General features: G+C 47.1%; 1 protein-coding gene across 3 annotated transcripts in view; it reads left to right on the plus strand.

Moving 5' to 3' along the window:
• The window catches only part of ABCC4 (ATP binding cassette subfamily C member 4 (PEL blood group)), a 213,616-nt gene that overhangs the window by 22,368 nt on the left and 167,557 nt on the right, over nt 1–23,691 (plus strand). The window contains exons 2-3 of one of the 3 annotated variants that reach the window (XM_027115989.1): nt 20,527–20,637; nt 21,186–21,306. In XM_027115989.1, coding sequence (XP_026971790.1) covers nt 20,527–20,637; nt 21,186–21,306 — 232 coding nt within the window. Of the gene's footprint in view, nt 1–20,526; nt 20,638–21,185; nt 21,307–21,425; nt 22,320–23,691 lie in introns of those variants that run through there. The other 2 variants (XM_027115990.1, XM_027115991.1) reach the window with 2 other exon arrangements.

The following is a 23,691-nucleotide window of genomic DNA, read 5'->3' on the forward strand; positions in this document are numbered from 1 at the left end:
CTATTACTATTATAATCCCCACTTGAGCGGGTATCCTCCTAAGATAACCCCTGACCTGTGATATGTACATGAGAATGATGGCTGTGAAAGCTACAGGGAGAGTATGTCCTCCAGGAGGTGGCATCTGGCAGGCTAGGTGGATGGGCGTCTGGGTTGCCCGGTCCCAGCCGGTGGTGGGACCTGGGGGAATGTTGACAGTCTTGGGACTGGAGAGACAGTACCTCAAGGGGTCTCTTGAAGGTGTGTGCTAGTCTAGCCAGCGAACGCGCTTAGCTCCAGCAGGAAGAGCCAGCTGAGTAGGAAGCCGAGGCATTAATTCGAATTAATGGTATAATCCCGGTTTCCCTATAGTCCTGTTGTTGAGATTCCTGGTGAAAAAAGTGAGTTTGTGTGTTGCATCCTTTTGTATTCATAAAGGGGTTACGCATGTGCTGTGGTTTGGGGGCTGCTGCCCTGGGGATCGAGGGAGGAAGATCGCATTTGTCTCTGGCCTCTTTGGAGGGAGAAAGAGGGAGCGGCCCTTCCTCTGCTCTTGGGTTACACAGCAGGGTCCTGGGGCCCTTTCACTGTTCTTAACCCTTTGTGGGGTGTGTGTGCGGTGGTCTCTCTTACCTCTGTGCCCCCATCCTTCTGATGAAGTGCAGGTGACCTCCATGAGGGGCGGGGAGTAGAGAGGCTTGTGAGAGGGAATCAGATTCCCTTGAAAAGGGCATTCAGATCACAGGGGCTGGTTTAGGGCTGCGGGGAAACGGCACAGGCCGGAGCCAAGGGGACAGGCCATCTTAAAGTGTCTCCTGCAAAGCATTCTCTTTGCTCACAAAGCCTGCTTGTGTTGTTTTCAGTTGCTTTTTTCCCACCTCTGCAAGCTTATAGGAAACTTTTTTTTTTTAAAGCAAATGGGAGAAGGTACCAAAATTATTAAGGAAGCTGTTTTAGCCTGTCCTAGGATTCGCTAGGGAGTTTCGTCTCTCACAACTTACTTCCTATCAAATAAGCCCTTTAACAGATCCCGTACAGAGGCTTTTCAGAAGATGTTTTTGTTCTTTCTGAATATGCAGCTATTCAAGCTGAGGGTTGGTATGTTCGTAATTGACCTAATGCTTCAAAGAATGAACTGGTTTAGCTGGAATTTTCCTAAAGTCTGTCCTAGTGACTTAGTATTGCCCAGATAGAAAGTGTATAATTTATAATTAGCTTTTCCCCCTTAACTCTGAGTAATAGGCAGAAAGCCTGTTACATTTTAAATTGGGTTGTCATGTTGGACAGCTCTTCTCAGTGTTATGTAAAGAACCCCACATTCCAGGTCTGGATTTTTGAGAGCTCAGAGCTCTAAACAGTTGCCTAGAAGAAAGATGGACAGAATAGTCATAAAGAAGGAGTGACTTGGTGCGGAAGAGTGGTTTTATGTTCAAAGCCAGCGTGGGCACTGGGGATTTTTCCATCACGCCTTCTGCCTCAGGGCTGTTGGGCCTTCTATGTTTTGTTTGTGGAGCTTAAGGAATCTCTCAGTTATTAGCTCATGGATAGTTACCAGAAATATGAACTCAAGGACTTCTCTGGTGGCGCAGTGGTTAAGAATCCGCCTGCCAATGCAGGGGACACGGGTGCAAGCCCTGGTCTGGGAAGATCCCACATGCCGCAGAGCAGCTAAGCCCGAGCACCACAACTACTGAGCCTGCGCTCTAGAGCCTGCAAGTTACAACTGCTGAGCCTGCGAGCCACAACTACTGAGTCCACGGCACCTAGAGCCCGTGCTCTGCAACAAGAGAAGCCACCTCAGTGAGAAGCCTGCACACTGCAATGAAGAGTAGCCCCTGCTCACTGCAACTAGAGAAAAGCCCGCGCGCAGCAACAAAGACCCAACACAGCCATAAATAAATAAATAAAAAGTGATGTGTGGTCTCTACGCACTTATTAAAAAAAAAAGAAATATGAACTCAAATCATTGCTTTTTTTTTTTAACCCTTTACCTTTTCTTCTAATCATGTAGGGTGGTGACATAAAAATGAAATGAAAAAATAGGCTCACCTACTTTATTAGTTTTTCTGTTTACTTGGAGTAAAATCATAGCTGTGTCATCAACTGCCCTTCCTCTTCAAACCTCATACCATTTGCCAAGAGATAATCGTGAATTGTAGGGCAACCTAGACCAGGGGTGGAAGTCTCTGTCAGAGTGTTCCTGCGGGGCCTTAAATATTTAAAAATTAGTCACCTTGCTGTGTGATGATATAGAAGAACCTGATGGCCAGGCCCGAGGAGAAAAAAGTTTGGGCAGAAACACGAAGAGCTGAAGCAGATTGTTAAGAAAATCCTGGAACCAGCTGCAAGAGGCATTGGAGAGAACAGGAGGGTCAGTGGTGCTGCACCAAAGTCTTAGGGTCCTCAGCTCGCTCAGTGGAACAGAAGGAAACGCGCCAAGTGCCGCCTCGTTGAACATCGTGAGTTTAATTTTAACTTTCTTTATTTTCGATGACATCCTCTGGGGAGTTGAAGGCACAACTGAGTCTGATCGGTGGGCCTGAAGAGTCATGACCCCAAGGGGAGGGACCAGGAAGAAAAGGAAGCAATAACAGAGGTCGCTCCTCAGGACGTCACACCTAGGCCAAGTTGACAGAGCTGCAGTGAGGCTGGGCAAGATGGAATTGCACCCTGAAATTCACATCAGCGTTGAAGGGAGCCCTAGACTGTCAATGCTGAAAGAATCATCCGAAAAAGAGAATGTCTAAACATTAGAACTGTGCTGTGTGGAGACTTCGGGAAAAAAAAGTCTGGAAGTTTTGGGGAGATTCCAAATAAATAGGAATCTTGTTCTGAATAAATTGTTTTTGAGTTAGAGATAAATGATTGCAATAGATGCATCTTCCTGATTTTTTTGGGTGGCAAAGTATCTGTTTTTCTTGTCCTTTTGGGGGACATAAAATAAATGGGGTCACAAATTAGGCATATGTGTGTTTTTGTGTTAAGTAGCAAGTATTTAGGTTTGCCCAGAACATACTTTGCATTATATATATTAGATGCTTTGGGGAAATGAAAACCGTAAAGACAGCCTGTGGCCTCGTGGGGCCACTGAAAGTAGAGGGGATTGATTTAGATTTCATGTTTGACTGTGAAATTTGTGGCAATTTCAGCAGTGCCAGGCTGTAAGGTGCTTTCTTCCCTGGCTGTGAAATGTTTTTCCTAAGTACATAAACATTATAACTTAGATGCCCTGAACTCTAGAATGTTTTTCCCAAGGAAGTTGTCTCGGGTCCCTGAGATTCAGCAGCCTGCGCCTCTTTTGAGTTCATCCAATAATTTAGATTTCTCATGAATTCCCCCTCAGATGGCTTTTTCTTAGAGTTAGTGGGCAGAGGCTTGCGATGGGAGTTCTTGGGGCGTGAGGGGGGAGGATCGGGGCTTCCTAGAGATGTTCAGCCTGTTTCCCAGGCTTTGGTTTCATGGTGATTGCAGGCTGAGGGAATCCTATTCCCCTCTTCCGGTTTCATGCAAAGCCATGTCACACTGTGTGCCCTGATACATTGTGTGCCAATGTCTGTTACGTGCATAGCAAAAGAACACGAAGTTAGGTAAACTTCTCCCTAAACCCAAGAAGGTTCCACTGCAAAACAGAGCGTCTCAAAGTATCACGGGGTTACTGCCAAGTTCTCATCTGCTTCTTGCAAATTTTGGACAAACACAGTGTACAAAAGGTTACAAAACCTTTATAAACACCGGACTGCTAGTATGTTGAGGGCTGAGGTGATGCAAATATTTGCCGAGATTTTATATAGACAAATAGTCTGTTAATGATAGCTGTGGTCTCAGGGAGTAAACAATTTCTACATGGACTTGTGCGTAAGAACAGGAGTTCTGGTGGGCCCTGTGTGTGAACCCAAGGCCCACGTGTGACCTTCTTGTCCTCTTGTCCTCTTCTGCCAGGCCAGCTGTCGCTGTTCGTGTGCTGTGGAGATCCCACTGTTGACAGCGCTGTCCTCTGACTCGGGGTGGCAGATACTGTTTTTAATAGAACCCAGGCAACTTGTATCACGTTACACATACTAAAGTAATCTGTCTGCAGCTGTCTCTGGATTCATTTGCCAGCTGCACTTTGAGACCGGAGTTAATCATAGGTCAGAGTTAAACTTTGTCATGGGTCAGGAGAGAAAGGCCAGCTGGCTATTCCTGGTCGGGTCTTTTTTGGTGTGTCTTCTGCTGCTCATCATTTGACTGCCATCTCTGAGTCATCAGAAATGAGAACCTCTTTGGTGGGTGTCTGCCTAGAGCCTCGCTGGTCTGCAGACCAGCAGTATTGCCATCACCTGGAGCTGGGGAGAAACATAGTCTCAGGTCCTGCCACAGACTTAGTGAATCAGAATTTGTATTTGACCAGGATCTCCAGGTGATTCGAATGCATGGGTCTAGGCCAGGCTCCTGTTGTCTTCTGCTTTGTCGAGGCTGGGTTGCTACCTCATCCAGGTTCTGATGGTGGAAGAGGAGAGCGTGGAGGAGGTGTGCTCATGGTTTTAAGGCCTGGATCCTGCGTGTGAGTGGCACACAGCCCTTCTCCTGTCTCCCGTGCCACACCATCTCCCCTAACTGCAGGGGGGCTAGGAAATAGTCTGAACATGTGCCAGGAATAAGAGAAGGAAGGATCAGCTCACGAATGGGCCAAGTGATGTATTAGGTGAGCTACGCTGTGGATGGAGTTCAGCTGTTAATATTATTCCCACCTTTCCTTTTGTTACTCCTTTATTCTTTTTCATTAATTAAAATATTTAAAAAGTATACTCATTGCTGATTAGAGAAAAAGATATTAATTTTATTTCTAACCACAGATAACACCAGTATTAATTGTTGGGTGACTCACTTTTATAGAGAAAATAACCCAACATCTAAGACCTATGTACAGATGTGGGTTTACCCTCAGTCTTCCTTTTCTCTCATGATGGAAAATGACAAGCATATACAAAAGTAGAAGGAGTTGCATGATGAACCCCTGAGCACTCATCTGTAAGTGTCAACAAGTGTACCACCTCATGGCTAATCTTGCCTCGACTCACTTCATGTGCTGGATGTGAAGTGTCCGTTTTTTTGCATGTCTGATGAGTGAAGAATGGTGTTATGGGCTGAATTGTGTCCCTGCAAAACTTACGTGTTGAAACCCCAGTGCCCAGTACATCAGAAAGTGACTGTATTTGGACATTGAGCCTTTAAAGAGTTGATTAAGCGAAAATTAAGACATTAGGGTGGGCCCTAACCCAATACGACTGGTGTCCTTGTAAGAAGAGAAAAATCGGACACTGAGAGAGACGCTGGGGATGCACATACACACAGAGGAAAAGGGCCTATGAGGAGACACAGAAGGTGGCCGGCCATCTGCAAGCCCAGGAGAGAGACCTCAGAGGAGACCAACCCTGCTGACACCTTGATCTTGGACTTTTAGCCTCCAGAAATGTGAGAAATTTCCGTTGTTTAAGCCACCCAGTCTGTGGCATTTTGTTGTAGCAGCCCTAGCAAACTAATACAAATAATATACCATTGCTCTTTCCTTTTTTTTTTAAAAGGAAGAGCAGCAAAACCCACTCTTCTTAATGTCACTGTATATATTTGTTATGTAATTTTCACAGGTCTTTGTAGGAAAGTGTCAGTATGATTATATATACACATACACACCTGTTAAATTATCTATTGAAATCACATTGTACATCTTCTCACTTCACAATTTTTTTACTCTTTGTGTCATACAGCAGGCACAGAATATTATATAAACAAAGGCATAGCTTTAGAGAACTATTGTAGAGTTAACGCCCTGTAACCACCATCCAGATTATGAAATAAGGTTCTGCCAGCTTCCCCATCCACCTTCAAGTATCCTGTCCCAGTCATAAGCCCTTCCCTTTCCTCAAAAAGAATGAAAGGTTTTAGAGGTCCAGCGGTTTTAGGATATTCTATGCTATCCTTTCTAAAGGAAAAGGATGGGACACTTTTCCACTTTCAGATATGGATAAAACACCATACTCTGCAGTATGAGATCTACCCTCCAAAGCAGCCACCAAGATGGTACAATAAAGAAGTATGGGGGCATTAGGGCCCCATGGGGTGAACCTTAACCAATGAAAAATGGGGACTCGTAAGGAGCTGGGCAGGTAAATTCTTCCCCCTTTCTCTAATGTAACCTCTCAGAAACATGATTTCTCTTTGCAGCACTGCCAGAGAAATACATGCTAAATAAAAAAGCCAGCTGAGAATGCTGTCCGTCTTTTTTATCCAGAGCTCATTGTGAAGCCGTAGCCAGTGCTACGATGCATCACACTGTGATGCACTGCATCTCCCCTGACCTCAGTTTTTCCTTTTCACTAATCCCTATGGTCCTGAACTGGCATCTTTTGAAAAAATTTTTAGCACCTCAAAAAAAAAAAAAAAAAAAAGAATTAAAGGTCAACTTCAAACTCTTCAGTGTCTATTTCTTTTAAATCTTCATCGGTATACCTGTATTGTATTCATTTTTTTAGAGTTTCAATTAGTCTGCATACTCTGATGGGTTCACATTCTGCTTCCTTTTTTTTTTTTTTGTGGTACACGGGCCTCTCACTGCTGTGGCCTCTCCCGTTGCGGAGCACAGGCTCAGTGGCCATGGCTCACGGGCCCAGCCGCTCCGCGGCATGTGGGATCCTCCCGGACCGGGGCACGAACCCGTGTCTCCTGCATTGGCAGGCAGACTCCCAACCACTGTGCCACCAGGGAAGCCCCTTGGCTACTTTTTTAAGGTAGTATTTTGAGTGTAATCATCATCTCTGGCCTGATTCTTTAATTCAGAGCCATGTAATCATTCATCCTTCTCTGCCCCAGGTACTGGACTACGCACTGGGGAGAGAAAGTGCTGGCCTTCTCTCCCAAGCTTTACAATTTAGCTCTATGGAGTACATTTCTTTTTTTTCTGGCTGCGCCGCACAGCATGGGGGTCTTAGTTCCCTGACTAGGGATCAAACCTGCACCCCCTGCAGAGGAAGCACAGAGTCTTCACCACTGGACCGCCAGGGAAGTCCCTGGAGTACATTTCTAAAAGTTAAATTTCTGAGGCAAAGGATACACTGGCTTTGTGTTAAACACATCTGGGGTTTTTTTTGTTGTTTTTTAAATTTTATTTATTTATTTTTTGGCTGCATTGGGTCTTCGTTGCGGTGCACGGGTTTCTCATTGCGGTGGCTTCTCTTGTGGAGCATGGGCTCTAGGCACGAGGGCTTCAATAGTTGTGGCTCGCAGGATCTAGAGCGCAGGCTCAGTAGTTGTGGTGCACGGGCTTAGTTGCTCCACAGCATGTGGATCTTCCCGGACCAGGGATCGAACCCACGTCCCCTGCATTGGCAGGCGGATTCTTAACCACTGCACCACCGGGGAAGTCCCTACATCTGGGTTGTTTTAAAGGAAAATTGGATCAATTTGAAATAAGCCAATCCTGTAATTGTGTCTGTGTTGACCTGGCCAAACTGGAAGGAAAAATGAAATTGGGTCTGGCATGGCACCTCTGTGTTTTTCTGATTCCCACCAAGGTTGATGTTTCCCCAGCACTGTTTACTGTTGGGTTTCCTGAACAGGTTGACTTTATCGCTAATGCCCTTACGTGTGAGGCAGGGCCAGGTTCTCTCCTCACAGGTGTCCCTGACTTGAGTCCTACCCTCTTCACACTGGCATGGCCCCAGGTGCTCGTAATCTGTCCACTGACAGCCCTTCTCCTACCTCGTTCCAGTTGCTGCTGTCAATTTCCACAGCTGCCTGGAGCCTCAGACCTGTTCCACTTCTGAGCCAGCGGTCAGTGGTGGCCGGAGTGGCGGGCGTGAGGGGACACCAGTGACAGGGGCCCGTGCATTCCCATTCAGTAGCTGGTCTGCTAGGCAGTATCCTAAATCCTTGCTTCCCCGTCCTTCCCTCAGGCATCCACCACAGCTAGATTCTAGGGGGAGGGAGGGATCTTTGACCTACCCTTTTGCAAGGTTCCTCAGGCCGGGTATCCCAAAGCCTGAGTTTTTGGTTCTAGTTCAATCATTTAACTGACCTTGCCATCTTAGGCCAGTTTCCCTCTCTGGGGCTCATGGGCTGTACTAGATTTTCCAAAGTGTGTTCTAGCTCTCATCCCCTATGATCCAACAATCATTTACCACCGCCAGTCTTTCCTGGAAGGGTAATTCTCCACGCAGTTCCAGACCAAATCCACGAGGAATGCTTGCTGAAAATGCAGATTCTTCGTCTCTGCCCCAGATTTGGGGAGTCAGAACCCTGGTGAGTGGGGTCTGTTTATTTTTAACGAGCTTCTCAGGTGATTTCATTACAGAATAAAATGTGAGAAGTCTGTCCTAGAGTTAGATAGAGCCCGTGCCCACTGGGCAAGAGGAGGGAGCTCTTAAAACATTCCTAGTCTCTTCTTTCCGTGTTGGCAGAAATGTTCATAGTGACAGCAATGGGCTGGTGGGCACTAGGTCTAGGACTGTAGTTGTGTATTAACTGCGGGGAGGACAGAGAGGCTGTGGGAGAAGGAGGTGGTCAGAGCAGAGGAGCCAGTTGGTGGGGGGACCTCTCGGCCAGCAGAAGCTAAGCATGTGTCGTCCTGAGATGTGAGCTGATGATGTGGAATCTTAAGCTCTAGGGCAGAGTTCTGCACTGAGTTCTGACACCAACTCCCAGGAGTTGACCCAGACCGCACAGGTGAAGGGCCTCGTCCTCCACAAGACTGCCCTCCCTCCCTTCAGACGCCAGCTCCCAGTCCGGGGCTCCCCAGGCCACCCTCACTTTTGACCCACTGGCTACAAATTAAAGGATTCGCACAACCCCCTCCCATTCAATAATTCATTAGAACAACACACAGAACACAATTGCTTATTATGGCAAACAGATTCAAATTGGAACCAGTCAAAGGGAGGGTCACACAGGGTGAGGTCTGAGAGGGTCCCAAACTCTAGGCTTCCTTCCTTGTCTTATCCCTGCGGAGGCAGGACATGTCACCCTTGCAGCACATCGGTGTGCGATGGTAGAGTATGGCCAACCAGGAAATCTCCCCCAAGCTTTGGTGTCCAGAGTTCCTATTGGGGTTTCATTATGTAGGCATCATGGATTGGACCATTGGCCATGTGACTGATCTCATCTTCAGACCCCCCTCTACAGAGGTCAGGCTGAAAGCATGGACTCACAGGCCCGACCTTCTAATCCCACGGTTAGTCTTCTGGTGTGGCTACTCCCCATCCTGAGTCCTCATTAGCATGACCTTTAGGAGCCAGCCATGAGTCACCTTGTCAGCATAAACAGTCAGAGCCCACACACTGTGACTTGGGAAATTCCATGGGTTTAGAGGAGTGTGGGTAAGTAGCAGCCAGTCTTTTTTTTTTTTCCTTCCCAGCTTTACTGAGGTCAGTCGACAAAACTGTAGGATATTTGGAGTTTACGATGCGATGAGTTGATATATGTATGCATTGTGGAAAGATTTCTCCCATCAAATTAAGTATACATCCATCATCTCACGGACACCTTTTTTTTGGGTGAAAACATTTAAGTTCTATCTTAGCAAATTTCAGTTGGACAATACAGTGTTATCAAATATAGTCACCATGTTTTATATTGGATTCTCAGACCTTATTCATCTTAGAGCTGAAAGTATGTACCCTTTTACCAACCTTTCCCTTTTTATCCCCAGGCTCCTGGCAACTACTTTTCTTTTGTTTCTATAAGTTTGACTTTAAAAAAAAAGATTCTGCATATAGGTGATATCATGCAGTATTTGTCTTTCTCTCTCTTTCACAAAGAAAGCACAAAGTTCACAAAGTTGTCACAAATGACAGGATTCCCTTCTTTTTTAAGGCTGAAGAATATTCCATTGTGTTATGTGTGTGTGTATGTATGTGTGTGTGTGTGTGTGTGTGTGTATACATATGCTTATGTACATATACATATCACAGTTTATTTATCCATTCATTTGTTGGACAGGTAGGTTGTTTCCTTACCTTGACTACTGTGAATAATGCTGCAGTGAACATGGGAGTACAGGTATCTCTTTGAGATAAAGATTTCATTTCCTTTGGATATATACCCAAAAGTAGAATTGCTAGACTGTGTGGTAGTTCTGTTTTTAACTTTTTGAGGAATCTCCGTACTGTTTTCCATAGTGGCTGCACCAACTTACCTTCCCACCTACTGTGTATGAGGGTTCCCTTTTCTTTACATCATCTCCGACACTTGTTATTTCTTGTCTTTTTGATGATAGCCATTCTAACTGATGTGAGGTGATACCTCAGTGTGGTTTTGATTTGTATTTCCCTAATGATTGGTGATGTTTAGCATCTTTTCATGTGTCTGTTGGCCATCTTTATGCCTTCTTTGGAAAAAATGTCCATTCCGATCTTCTGCTGTTTTTTAATCAGTTTTATTGTTTTATTTTTTTGTGAAGAGGTATGAGTCCTTTATATAGTTTGGATATTAGCCCCTTGTTGGATACGTGATTTGCAAATATCTTATATTCAGTAGGTTGCCTTTTCATTTTGGTGATGGGTTCCTTTGCTGTGCAGAAGCCTTCTAGTTCCATTTGTTTATTTTTGCTTTTGTTTCCCTTGCCTTTGGAGTCAGATCCACAAGAACATTGTTAAGACTGATGTCAGATAGGTTACTGTCTATATTTTCTTCTAGGAATTTTATGGTTTCAGATCTTACATTCAAGTCTTTAATCCATTTTGAGTTAACTTTAGTGTGTGTGGTGTAAGATAATGGTCTAGTTTCATTCTTTTTTTTTTTTATAAATTTATTTACTTATGGCTGTGTTGGGTGTTCGTTGCAGTGTACGGGCTTTCTCTAGTTGCGGTGAGCAGGGGCTACTCTTCATTGCGGTGCGCGGGCTTGTCATTGCTGTGGCTTTTCTTGTTGTGGAGCATGGGCTCTAGAGCGCAGGCTTCAGTAGTTGTGGCACACAGGCTTAGTTGCCCCGCGGCATGTGGGATCTTCCCGGACCAGGGCTCGAACCCGTGTCCCCTGCACTGGCAGGCGGATTCTTAACCACTGCGACACTAAGGAAGCCCAGGGTTGGGACTGTTGATGTAAATACAGACAAGGTGTGCCAAAGCATGCTCTATGGCAGGTTCTCAGGCTGCAGCCGGCGTCAGCATCGCCTGGAAGACTTGGTACAGTACAGCTTGCTGGGCCACACAGAGTATTTTTCATAGGGCAGGGTTGGGGCCGAGAATTTGCGTTTCTAATGAGTTGCAGGATGTTAATGTTGCTGCAATGGGGACCACAGTTTGAGAACCTGTGCTGTATCGAAGATGGGTAAGCTGGGGGATTGATCCCTTAGCCCTACTTCGTCCTACATTGACCTGCAAAAAAGCCAAGAAGCAGATCCTATGCATAGCTCACAACCACAGTTTCCACATCATATTGTAATTCTTTGTTAACATAGATCCCTTGCTCCCAGACGGAGCTGCTCAAGGACAATTGAACCAGCGAATACAGGAATGTGTTTCAACCATAACCCTTGACTCGGTGGCTAAGGACTGCTGCCAGTGTGCTGTGCTACTCTCTGGGGCCAACCTTTGAAGTAGAGTTCTGTGCCTTTTCCAGAAGGACAGATTAGGGCAGTGGTTCTGATCTAGGAGATTTTGCTACCAAAATGTCATTTTAGGTTGTCACAATTTAGGGTGAAGAGATGCTACTGGCATCTTGAGGAAGGAGTCCAGGGAGGCTGCACACTCTCCTACAAAGCACAGAAGAGCCACCTGTGACAAGGAAGCATGCAGCCTGAAATGTCAGCACCGCTGAGCTTAAGCAATCCTGCCAGGGCTTCCCTGGTGGCGCAGTGGTTGGGAGTCCGCCTGCCGATGTGGGGGACACGGGTTCGTACCCCGGTCTGGGAAGATCCCACGTGCCGCGGAGCGGCTGGGCCCGTGAGCCATGGCCGCTGAGCCTGCGCGTCCGGAGCCTGTGCTCCGCAACGGGAGAGGCCACAGCGGTGAGACGCCCCGCGTATGGCAAAACAAAAACAAACAAACAAAAAAGAAATCCTGCCATAGGGGAAAGTGTTCCAGTGCGGTAGGGTGGGTCTTACTGTGAGATCTGTCTGCGTGCCTCTTATTTGTCCCTCACCTCAGTCCCTGCTCTTGGACTTTCTGACCCAGGTCACCCTGCTTCCCTACACCCGCTGTGTCAGCAGCCCTGCCCAGGCTGGGTCATGGAAGCCTCCAGTAATCAGGGAGCACTAAACAATGATTAATAATTTGCCACAGCTAAAAGCGCTTTCAAATGCATTATTCTTTCAACAATAAATGACTTATTTGAGTGGGGTGAGGGCACTTGTTGAATGATTAACTGACCTCAGCTGACCTTTGCATTCCCCTTCTCCTAGAGAAATTTAGAGAGGGTTGTGTGAGTGTGTTCTTTGCAGCGGCTCCTCCACCAGCAAGTTGTTCATTTATTTATTCAGCAGAGTTTTGAGTGACTCACTCTGTGCCGGGCCCAGTGAACCACCACGGAAAGACTGGGTCCTACCTGCATGGAGCTCTTGCATGGAGGACGAAATAAATAAGTGGATTATTTTTTCTCTCAACAAATAGAATGTAGTAAATCGGTAAAGAAAGTTGGAAGGAGGAAGTAGAGAATCTGGGTTTGCTTTTTTAGACAAGGCAGTCCAGGCCTTTCTGTGGAGGCAACAATTAGCCTGAGACCTGGAAGAGAAAAGGTGTAATGATGGGGGAAAGTGAGCAAGTGGATCTGTCTGTTCCCAACAGAGGGAACAGCAGTCAGGAGCGGGGCAGGCTCGCGGAAGCACAGCACAGCAGCATGGCTGGAACGCTGAGCAGAGGTGCTGGACGGGAGATGGGGTGGTGAGCTGGGAGGGGCCCATCATGAGTTGCACTCGGTCAGGACCGTAGGTGTAATTCTAGTGCAGGAGGACAGCATGCTCTTGTACCTTTTTTTTTTTTTTTTTGCGGAGCACAGGCTCCGGACGCACAGGCTCAGCGGCCATGGCTCACGGGCCCAGCCGCTCCGCGGCATGTGGGATCCTCCCAGACTGGGGCACGAACCCGCGTCCCCTGCATCGGCAGGCGGACTCCCAACCACTGCGCCACCAGGGAAGCCCTGCTCTTGTACTTTGAAGACAGCATTCTGGCTTCTCTGTAGAAAGATCATAGGGAAACCAAGGGTGGAAGCAGGCAGTACAGTTTGCAGGCTCTTGCAGCTCAGAACCGATGGCGGCTTGGGGCTTCGGTCTCGGGACGATGGTGGTGGGAGGGTGACAAAAGATGCCAAGTGGTTGGGGCCAGGCTGCATTTTGGAGGAAGCAGCTGTGGGACTAGTTGGCGGGTTGGCTGCGGGGTGAGGGGAAGGGAGGAATCAAGGGTAGTGACCACCAGGTTTCTGGTTTGAGCAGTGCGTCTGTGAGGTTGACATTTACAGAGAGAATGGGAAGAGCAACTTTGGTGGGGAAGTCAGGAGTCCCATCTTGGACTCCTAAGTGGAGATGCCTGTTAGCCATCTACGAGGAGAGGACAAGAAGGCACTTAGCCACAGGGGTTTGGGGGAGTGGCCTCTGTCAGAGAGTGCAGGGAGCTGCTTTGGCTAACAGTTCGACACTTCTTAGTGTCTCCTTCAGCCTCTCCTTGGGGGCCTTGGGGAACAGAGCTGAAAAAGCAATGGCTTCATTCACAGATACACTTCCTCAACATCAAGTGGGTACAGCTTCCCAATAATGGAGCCTCAGTTCTGTTTTCTAGCCCCATCCCTGCCTACTGTAAACACTGCCCGACACCTATAGAGGCCATGACACGTCTTTGCCAGTTGTTCTCTTCATTCAGTGTTGAGTTTTTTTTTTTTTTAAGCATGCTCCACAGTTTAATAAAACTTGCCAGGAAGATGCGCCAGTGTTTCTGTGGCTTTGTGCACTCCCGGGGCATCCGTGAGCCCTCCTGGGAGTGTGGGGCTCCCTTGGTCCGGTCAGGCACATGGCTCCGTGGGGCATTGGCCTTTACAGCATAAGTACTTGTATTGTTTTGGTCGTTTTACATGTCACTTCCTTCTCACTTTATGCAAAACAAGTGACACAGGGTGGCAGCCAAGTGTGAGCTGGGGAAGGAGGAAGCCCTCCTCAGAAGGAGGTCATTTCCATGTGGCTCCGTGTTCACTGAGCTTCACTGTGTCCCAGGAACCGTGCGGGTCACGGAGTGTGCGAAGCGTCCGCGAGGCTGTCCTGCCCTTGAGGGAGCCCCAGTCTGTTGTGGAGATGACGGTGCTGAGGACTGTGTGTGCCCAGCGGACAGCTGTCTACACCAGTGTGGTTCAGATGTAAGATCGCAGCCCATTGGTGCAGCACGAAATCAACTTTGTGGATTTCGACTGGTGTTTCTTTCTTCTTCAAAATAAGTTTTAAAAATTGTGGTAAAATACACAACATATTTACCACCTTAACCATTTTAAAGTGTACACTTGAGTGGAATTAATGACATTACACTGCTGTGCAACCATCATCATGGTCCACAGGATCCTTTTCATCAGTAAAACAGAAACTCTGTACCCCTCCCCCTCCCCCTCCCCTCCCCCCCCCCCCCCCTCCCCCCTCCCCTGGTAGTCACCATTCTACTTTCTGTGTCTGTCATTTTTGATTCTTTGGATACTTCATATAAGTTGAATCATACGGTATTTGTCTCTGTGTGACTGGCTTATTTCACTTAGCATAATATCCTTAAGGTTCATCTATGTTATAGCCTGTGTCAGAATTTCCTTCTTTGAGACTCAGTAATATTCCAGTGTACATGTGTACCACACTTTGATTTTCCATTCATTCATCATTGCTTCCACCTTTTGGGTCCTGTGAATAATGCTCCTGTCATTATGGGTATATCATGACTGGCATTTCTTTTGCAATGAAGTAGGCTAGAATAGAAAATAGCAGGGGATGGGACTTCCCTGGTGGTCCAATGGGTAAGACTCCACACTCCCAATGCAGGGGGCCTGGGTTCTATCCCTGGTTGGGGAACTAGATCCCGCATGCATGCTGCAACTAAGAAGTCTGAATGCCGCAACTAAAGATCCCACACGCTGCAATGAAGATACGGTGTGCCGCAACTAAGACCTGGCGCAGCCTAAATAAATACTGAAAAAAAAAGAAAAGAAAAAGAAAATATCAGGTGTACATAGTGTGGGCAGACCCAGACTACTGATGAAGCATGAGGCACAGCTTTGCAAGCCGTATGAGATGCCATATATCCTAAGTTAACCTAGACGCATTGATGTTTATTTCCCATGCACCGATACACTGCGCACTCTGTGAAAGCATCAAGATAACTTAATAAATTCTATCAGTTCTTTAACCTTGAGTTAGACATCCTTGTTTTTGGCCACACCGCATGGCATGCGGGATCTTAGTTCCCCAACCAGGGATCGAACCCGCACCTCCTGCAGTGGAAGCACAGAGTCTTAACCACTGGACTGCCAGGGAAGTCCCCTAGGCATCCTTTTAATTAAGAAAATGTGAATTACTTGTTCACATGCATTTGATTCAGCTGCTGGAATGGTTCTTTGACCCAAGTAAGGTAGTTTCTTTCCTTTGCTCTGTGGTTTCACAAATCCCAATGAGTAGCATCAAAGGCTTGCTTGGGTAGGCAGTCATAGTCATACTCCTTACTCTCAGGAGGGATATCTGGAACTTGGAAGCAAGAGCTCTGTCATCCCTCATGGGGGAAGAAGTTTAATAGTTTGGAAGAAAGCGTTTGATTGGAACAGACACTAAAGGCCAGATATTCAGAGGTGAGTCAGTGCAGGCACTCACCGGCATAGAGGGATCTTGGTGACGAATTGAGTCCTGTATCTAGTGGTGGCCGTGTGTGCTGTGCTAGGTAGGTAAGGTGTCACCTGCTGGTTGTGAGGTCCCTTACTTGTTAGTTCCAACCAATACTGCTTCAATCCCTTCCGAACCTTAGGAGGTGGTCAGCATGAGCAATATTTCACTTGTGATTCCTTGTTTTATTCTCAGTGTTAACTGAATTGCATGCAAATGTGTCAAAAACATTTTTTTGGAGGGGAGGGATAAACTGGGAGACGGAGATTGACATATACACACTACTATATACAAAATAGATAAGTAATAAGAACCTACTGTAGAGCACACAGAACTGTGCTCAGTACTCTGTAATGACCTATATGGGAATAGAATCTAAAAAAGAGTGGATATATGTATATGTATAACTGATTCACTTTGCTGAACAGTAGAAACTAACACAACACTAAATCAACTCTACTCCAATAAAAGTTAATTAAAAAAATTATTTTTGAGGAGGCGATGAGGATGGTTACCCATGCACAGTACCTGTAGATTCTCAGTCTTGGTTGTAGCGTGGGAAAAAGTATTTGGAAGACGTGTGGTGATAAGACAAGGGACACTATGAAGAAGTGAAAGGAGGGGATTAGCGGGTGGGAGGAAAGGGAGATAAGAAGGCCAGGGGTGAACCAGAAAAGGCCTGGAAGCTCGGAGGCAGGAAGGCTCTGCAGTGCCCACAGCCTGGGAGGACTCTGGTGGACCCCAGCGTAGAGGGTATGGAGGGAGCTGGGGGCACACAGCTTGCATTGCTGCTTCACTTACAACAGGAAGTGGATAAAAAGAGCAGGGATGAGAAAATGGATTTTGAGCAAGTTTTAAGAAATGGGGGGAACTTCCCTGGTGGCGCAGTGGTTGAGAATCTGCCTGCCAATGCAGGGGACACGGGTTCGATCCCTGGTCCGGGAAGATCCCACATTCCACGGGGCGGCTAGGCCCGTGCGCCACGGCTGCTGAGCCTGCGCTCTAGAGCCCGCATGCCACAGCTACTGAAGCCCGTGCTCCACAATAAGAGAGGCCAAAGCAATAAGAAGCCCGCGCACCGCACCAAGGAGCGGCCCCCGCTCGCCGCAACTAGAGAGGGCCCATGGGCAGCGGTGAGGACCCAATGCAGCCAAAAAAATAAATTAATTTAAAAAAAAAAAGAAAAGAAATGGGGAAAGTTACAGAGGAAAGGAGAGAAGATTCTAGCTTGAACATTGCCACCCACGTCTAATTGGATTTGGCTGTGGGCCACTCCAGGAAAGCCAGGGTGGTGACCCGTTTCAAGATAGTTCATCAGCACTGTGGGTGTTCTGATGTCACGCTGGATAGGTTCCAGTGATATCTGTGCCAGGCACCGTGGCACGCGAGGCCCATGGAGATCCCACATAGCACATGAGTTGTCATTGCCTGGAGGGAGTTGTGGTCTCTGGTGGGACAGTTAGGAGGGAAGTGCTGCTGTGGATGAAGACTTGTGGGAGGGGGGGAGAAGAGACTATCATGGTGGCGAGGACGACTCTTGGGTTGGAACTGGGTTGAGGGATGGCTAGTTTGGCAGTGGTCTCAGTGCTGTCAGTGATAAATTGGGGTCAGGGTGCCAGTTGACTCAGGTCTCCATGTCTAACTGTCCAGGTGGCGACACATACTTTGGGCTCCCGGCAGTGAGCTTGCCATCTGATGGAAGTGCAAACCTTCGTGCCTTGATGGTACCCAGATTTGGGAAGTGAAGGGATTTGTGAGGGTCCTTAAGTCAAGAGCTATGGGGAAAGACATTTGCCTCATTGAGCAACTTCATCTGTTTTCTGCTGGGGCCCACATGGGATTCCTCAAGATCGCTGTCATGGTGGCCTCTGCTCTTTGTCTGATGGGACTCTGTAGTGTTCAGAGCAACACTGATCCTTTCAGTTGATGGCTCAGCAGCCCAGGGAGGTGTTATTATCTCCAGGTGTTCCCCCCGTTTGCTGGAGGCCAGTACTGAGAGGTCATGTGGCTAATTGAAGGTCACGCAGTCAGAAAGCAGCAAAGTATCATGACATTGTGCAAAACTGTGGTAAAATGCATGGAGAATAACATTTACCATCTGGACCATTTTTAAGCACGTGGTTCAGTAGTGTGAAGTACATTCACATCATTGTGCAACCAATTTCCAGAACTCTTTTCATCCTGCCTTAGTGTGTCATTAAACACTAACTCCCCACTCTCCTTCCTTCCCGCCCCTGGCAACCACAGCACTATTTTGTTTCTCTCTGAATTTGACTAAGTACTTCATTGAAGTGGAATCATACAGTATCTGTCCTTTGTGACTATACCATTTTACACTTCCAGCAGCAGTGTGCAAGAGTTCCAGTTTCTCTACATCCTTGCCATCACTTATTTCCCTCCCTGCCTCCCTTCCTTCCTTCCTGATAATAGCCATCCTAATATATGTGAGGTGGCATCTCATTGTGGTTTTCATTTGCATTGCCCTGACAATGAGTGATGTTGAGCGTCTTTTCCTGTGCAAGTAGACTTTTAAAGAGGGCCTTTCAGGGTAAATCCCAGTGTTAATTCCCTGAGCGTTTTCGGGAGGGAATGTGTAGGATAAATGGCAAAACATTTTTCAAACCTGTTTAGTGGTGATGCGCGCAGATTTATACTTTTACTCTGGAAGGAAATTGAGACCTAGAGATATTAAGGGTCATGGAGATGCTGAACTGGAGTGGAGAAGGAGATGGGGGGGGACAGTTGAGGCCCTGGGGCCTCAGTACCACTGAGGGACTAGAATCCAGTCTTCTGCCTCCTGGTCTGGGGATCTTTAGAGGTGCCAAGCTACCAGGGTTAGCAAAATCTGAAGCTCAGTCTCTCTTACTGCTTCTTTAATAATTCATAGACATTCATTTATTCAACAAAGAATTCTTTAGCATCTCCTTTCTACCTGTATTGTGCTAGGAATAACGCAATAAAAGAAGCGTGGGACTTCCCTGGTGACGTAGTGGTTGGGAATCCGCCTGCCAATGCAGGGTACACGGGTTTGATCCCTGGTCCAGGAAGATCCCATGTGCCATGGAGCAACTGAGCCCGTGCGCCACAACTGCAGAGCCTGCGCTCTAGAGCTCAAGAGCCACAGCTAGAGAAAGGCCGCGCGCAACAAGGAAAACCCGACACAGCCAAAAAAAAAAAAGAAGTGTGGTCTCTACTTTCATGGGTTATTATTGTCTGGCCTTGGAAATTTCCTTACTCTGGCAAAGTGAGTAGAATGGTGTTAACCTTTGGGCTGTCTCTGCGTATTAATCATTATTTAAATAATGCATAATGGATTTGGATAATGTTTTTTTTAGCCCTTTGTATAGTTACTGTTTTTTCCATTAGTAATAAGTAATTTGTAGAGAGGTAATTTGAGATTATGTAAATGTCATGGTTCACACAAGCTTTCATCCACGAGGTTTAACTTCCATTGATAATTTTCTGACTCCACTGTTCCTTCTATATTTGTTTGCAGTCTAGACTGCAACAGTTTTCCCTTCTCTGCTGTTCATGAAGCAATAAAGTCATGGATTCTTTTGTTATTTAATGGGTTATAATTCACTGACATTTATTTAATACCTAAAGTATCCCAGATTTGGCTAGCAAGAGCCCTTCAAGCCGGCTTCTCTGTCTTTTGCACACATCCTTGTGATTACTTTAGAGCTTCCTTATTTTAGGGTGCAAGATGTCCAGGCCCATCTTGTACTTTCTCTGCCGTTGGTCCTGGCCTGTCGATGGTGATGCTGTTGCTGGGAATGCCTGGGGCTCTACTCACCTGGACCTGGTCTAGTTATAGCAGCCCGCACAGAAATTTCCTCTTTTGGGGCCCATGTTGTGGCTGGACCGGCCCTTGTGGTTCTTAAGATTGTGAGACATGTCTCAGCAACAACCAAGAGGGAGTTCTGAAATGGCAAGATTTATCACTCACATGTCCTGAAGGGTACAAGGCACACCTGAGGTCACACAGCCCCAGAGAGAGAGGGAGAGGGAGGGAGGGAGAGCACATGCACGTGGTGAGCTTGTACCTGCACTTCTGCCTTGTTGGGGTCAAGGGCTGCGTGCATGTCAGGCAGGCACTTATGATGAAAAAAGCTAATTGTCAGGTGCTGACACACACTGAACCAACCTTGGAATCAGCCATTGCTTCAAGGAGCGCTGGTTCCTCTTAGGAAGGATATTAAAAAGCCGAGATCTGGGTGAAGGGGACCAAAAGGCACAAACTTCAGTTATAAAAGAAATAAGTCATGGAGATGTAATGTCCAGCATAGTGACTGTGGTTAATAATACTGTGTTATTTGAAAGCTGCTGAGAGTTGACCTTAAAAGTTTTCATTAGAAGAATAAAAAAAATGATTACTGTGTATGTTAAAAAAACAAAACACCAAGATCTGGAGACTTGAATGCTCCCTGCTACCAGTGTGTCACTTCTTCCAGGGCCTCTCAGCATATAGAGTTGAGAGAGAGGGCGAGAGAGAGAGAGAGAGAGAGAGAGAGAGAGAGAGAGAGAGAGAGAGAGAGAGTGTGTGTGTGTGTGTGTGTGTGTGTGTGTGAACACGCATCTAATTTTCTTCCCCCATATCTCTATATATTTAAAATGTAGACCTATTTCTGTAGGCCTCTTTTTTTAATTTTTAATTTTTTTAAAGACAAAGGCCGTCGATGTGGGATTCTAATTAGACAGATGTGTAGTTTGGATATATGTCACTCTCCTTTAATTTTTAACAGGTGGCTAAACCCCTTGTTTAAAATCGGTCACAAACGCAGATTAGAAGAAGATGACATGTACTCAGTGCTTCCGGAGGATCGCTCCAAGCACCTCGGGGAGGAGCTGCAGGGGTGAGTAGCAGGCGGTGAGGGGGAGGGGAAGGAGGGTGAGAGCTTCTGCGTGTGGCAGTGGTTTGGAGTGGGCTTTACCTTCCTCTGGGTTCTCCTGCAGCCTCCTCGCCCATGACATTGCACGCTCACCCGCCTGGGGCTGACCCTGGGCTTCGCCCACTTTGGAGGCCGGGGGGGCCCCCCGTGTTTCCTGTGCGTTTGTGGAAGGGGAGGGAGCCAGCAGCCAAGGCCCTGGATGCTGAGTCTGTCCCCGGAGGTGGTGTCCCTGGAGGAGGCTGTCTGCCCTCTTGAGCTACTCATGGTGCTGTGAATACAGCAAAGCTTGGAAGTAACTGGTTTCCGAGACTGTGACTGTTCCCCTCAGAGCCTGTTTTTCTGGTCCTTCAGGGTCTGCACCCTCCTCTTTCCGGAGCCCTGCAAGCAGTTAACCAGCACTGATGGGACAGCCACAGAGTGCCCTGGAGTGATGGCCTATCTTCCACTCTGCCACCTCCCCTGTTCTACCCGTGGCAGGGCTGTTCTTTACTGTGCTTGGTTTCTCATTGCAGGTACTGGGATCAAGAAGTGTTGAGAGCCGAGAAGGATACACGGGAGCCTTCTTTAACGAAAGCGATCATAAAGTGTTACTGGAAATCCTATTTAGTTTTGGGGATTTTTACGTTAATTGAGGTAAAAGCTGTTACATACAGCGCATTGCTTTTCGGTGTATGTGGCTCAGTAATGAGACGGATGCGACGGGTGGGGAGAGGCCAGTCGTTTAAGGTCCGAGGATAAACCTTGTCTAGGAAACGTGTAGCCCAGCGGTTGTATTTAGCTTTAGAATGGACAGGTCCTTAGAAGGAGTGGACCTCCAGGGGGTTACATAGTGTCGTGGAGGGATGGTGCTGAAAAGGAAAGACATACTATGTTAGGATGTTCTCGGTGCTCCGTATAACTGCTGAAAGTGATCCTTGACCAAAAGAAAATCCAGCAAAACCTCAAAGAAGATGTGCCCTGGGGTTTGGAGAAAGTAAACTTGGACCTGAGCCCACGACAACATAAGACATTTTACAGACGCTCAACAAATAACTGTTAACTTGACCAGGTCACATCTGATAAATGCTTTCCTAAGAAGGTATCTTCACCTTCCCCCTTCCAGCGGAACAGAACCCGTGGCCCTGCATCTGGGTTGGAGCTGCCCAGAGCTCGGAAGCTCGGAAGAGCACACCCTTCGCTGGGCTGGCCCTTCCCAGCGGGCCGGACACTGAGAGCCAAAGCCCCCCACGGGGAGGAGCTCCAGCTTCACCACGAGTTCTGTGCACCACACGTTCTGGTTTCGGTCCCTGGCTGTGGGAGTGGATTGCTGGTTGAAAGCAGAGCCTTGGTAGTTTGCAGAGGGTGTAGGAGGGGGATGTGCAGGGGAGAACCTAAGGCAGAAAGCTGTGAGGTCAGTGACCACCATGACCCAGAAGGTTCTGGGTTAAGATCCCCTAGTGAGACAGTTCTCCCTGGGGGCACAGTGCCAGTCGGCCTGCCTATTCCGGCTGCAGCCTGCTGGAGGTCTGCTGCAAATCCACTTGGGTGGCTCGTGCTCTCTGTGGTACCTTAGTGCTGCCGTAGGGACAGGGCCAGCCTGTGAGTGTGTGAGAGCAGGAGGGATAGAAGATGCAGTTGCTGTGAAAGAGTTGTTTTAGGTGGAGAAGGTGAGTTGTCATAAATATGTTTTTATTGGGGGTGAGATGGGTCTGCTAGGTGGTTTGTAGGTGGCAGGTGTGGCTCTTTTTAAAATTTTTATTGGAGTATAGTTTCTTTACAGTGCTGTGTTATTTCTTCTGTACAGCAAAGTGAATCAGTTAATGTATACATATATCCCCTCTTTTTTAGATTTCCTTCCCATTTAGGTCACCACGGAGCATTGAGTAGAGTTCCCTGTGCTGTACAGTAGTATCTCATTAGTTATCTCTTTTTTGCATAGTAGGGTGTATATGTCAGTCCCAATTTATCCTGCCTCCCCCCGCCCCCAATTCCCTCCTTGGTGTCAATAAGTTTGTTCTGTACCTTGTGTCTCAATTTCTGCTTTGCAAGTAAGTTCATCCGTACCATTTTTCTAGATTCCACATGTATGCAATATTATATATTTGTTTTTCTCTTTCTGACTTACTTCACTCTGTATGACGGGCTCTATGTCCATCCATCTCACTACAAATGACTCAATTTCGTTTCTTTTTATGGCTGAGTAATATTCCATTGTGTATATGTGCCACATCTTCTTTATCCATTCATCTGTCGATGGACACTTAAGTTGCTTCTATGTCCTGGCTATTGTGAATAGTGCTGTGATGAACATTGGGGTGCATGTATCTTTTGTAATTATGGTTTTCTGCGGGTATATGCCCAGGAGTGGGATTGCTGGGTCACATGGTAGCTCTATTTTTAGTTTTTTGAGGAACCTCCATACTGTTCTCCATAGTGACTGTACCAATTTACATTCCCACCAACAGTGCAAGAGGGTTCCCTTTCTCCACACCCTCTCCAGCATTTATTGTTTATAGGGTTTTTGAGGATGGCTTTTCTGACTGGTGTGAGGTGATAAATCTCACTGTAGTTTTGACTTGTGTTTCTGTAGTAATTAGTGATGTTGAGCCTTTTAAAATGTGTTTGTGGGCCATCTGTGTGTCTTCTTTGGAGGAGTGTGTACTTAGGTCTTCCGCCCATTTTTTTATCGTGTGGCTCTTGTTTGAAAGGCTTTGTTGTCCTGAAGGGCACTGCGGGCAGTGGGTAGTTGGGTAGGTGAAGCCTGCCCCACACAACTGGAGAAACCAGAGAATTCTGTCACCTCACAGGTGACTGGATGGTCCTGGGAGATTGAGTTCTCATTGATGACAAAGGTGGCTTGGCCATTGTGCCAGAGGGTGGGGACATCTATATGGGGCCGTGTTCCGTCTTTGAGAGAGCACTGACCACCTAGATACTGCCGTGGCCTTGTGAAGGGCAGGGTGGAGATGCAAACCCATGCGATTTCCTCAGGGGTTGGAGAGGGTGCAGGAGCCCCTCAGTCTGTCCCAGCCCTTCTTT

Source organism: Aethalodelphis obliquidens, unplaced genomic scaffold, assembly GCF_003676395.1.
Source record: "Aethalodelphis obliquidens isolate GAN/ISIS:26980383/991018 unplaced genomic scaffold, ASM367639v1 scaffold15, whole genome shotgun sequence".
In the NCBI taxonomy this organism is placed as follows: domain Eukaryota; kingdom Metazoa; phylum Chordata; class Mammalia; order Artiodactyla; family Delphinidae; genus Aethalodelphis; species Aethalodelphis obliquidens.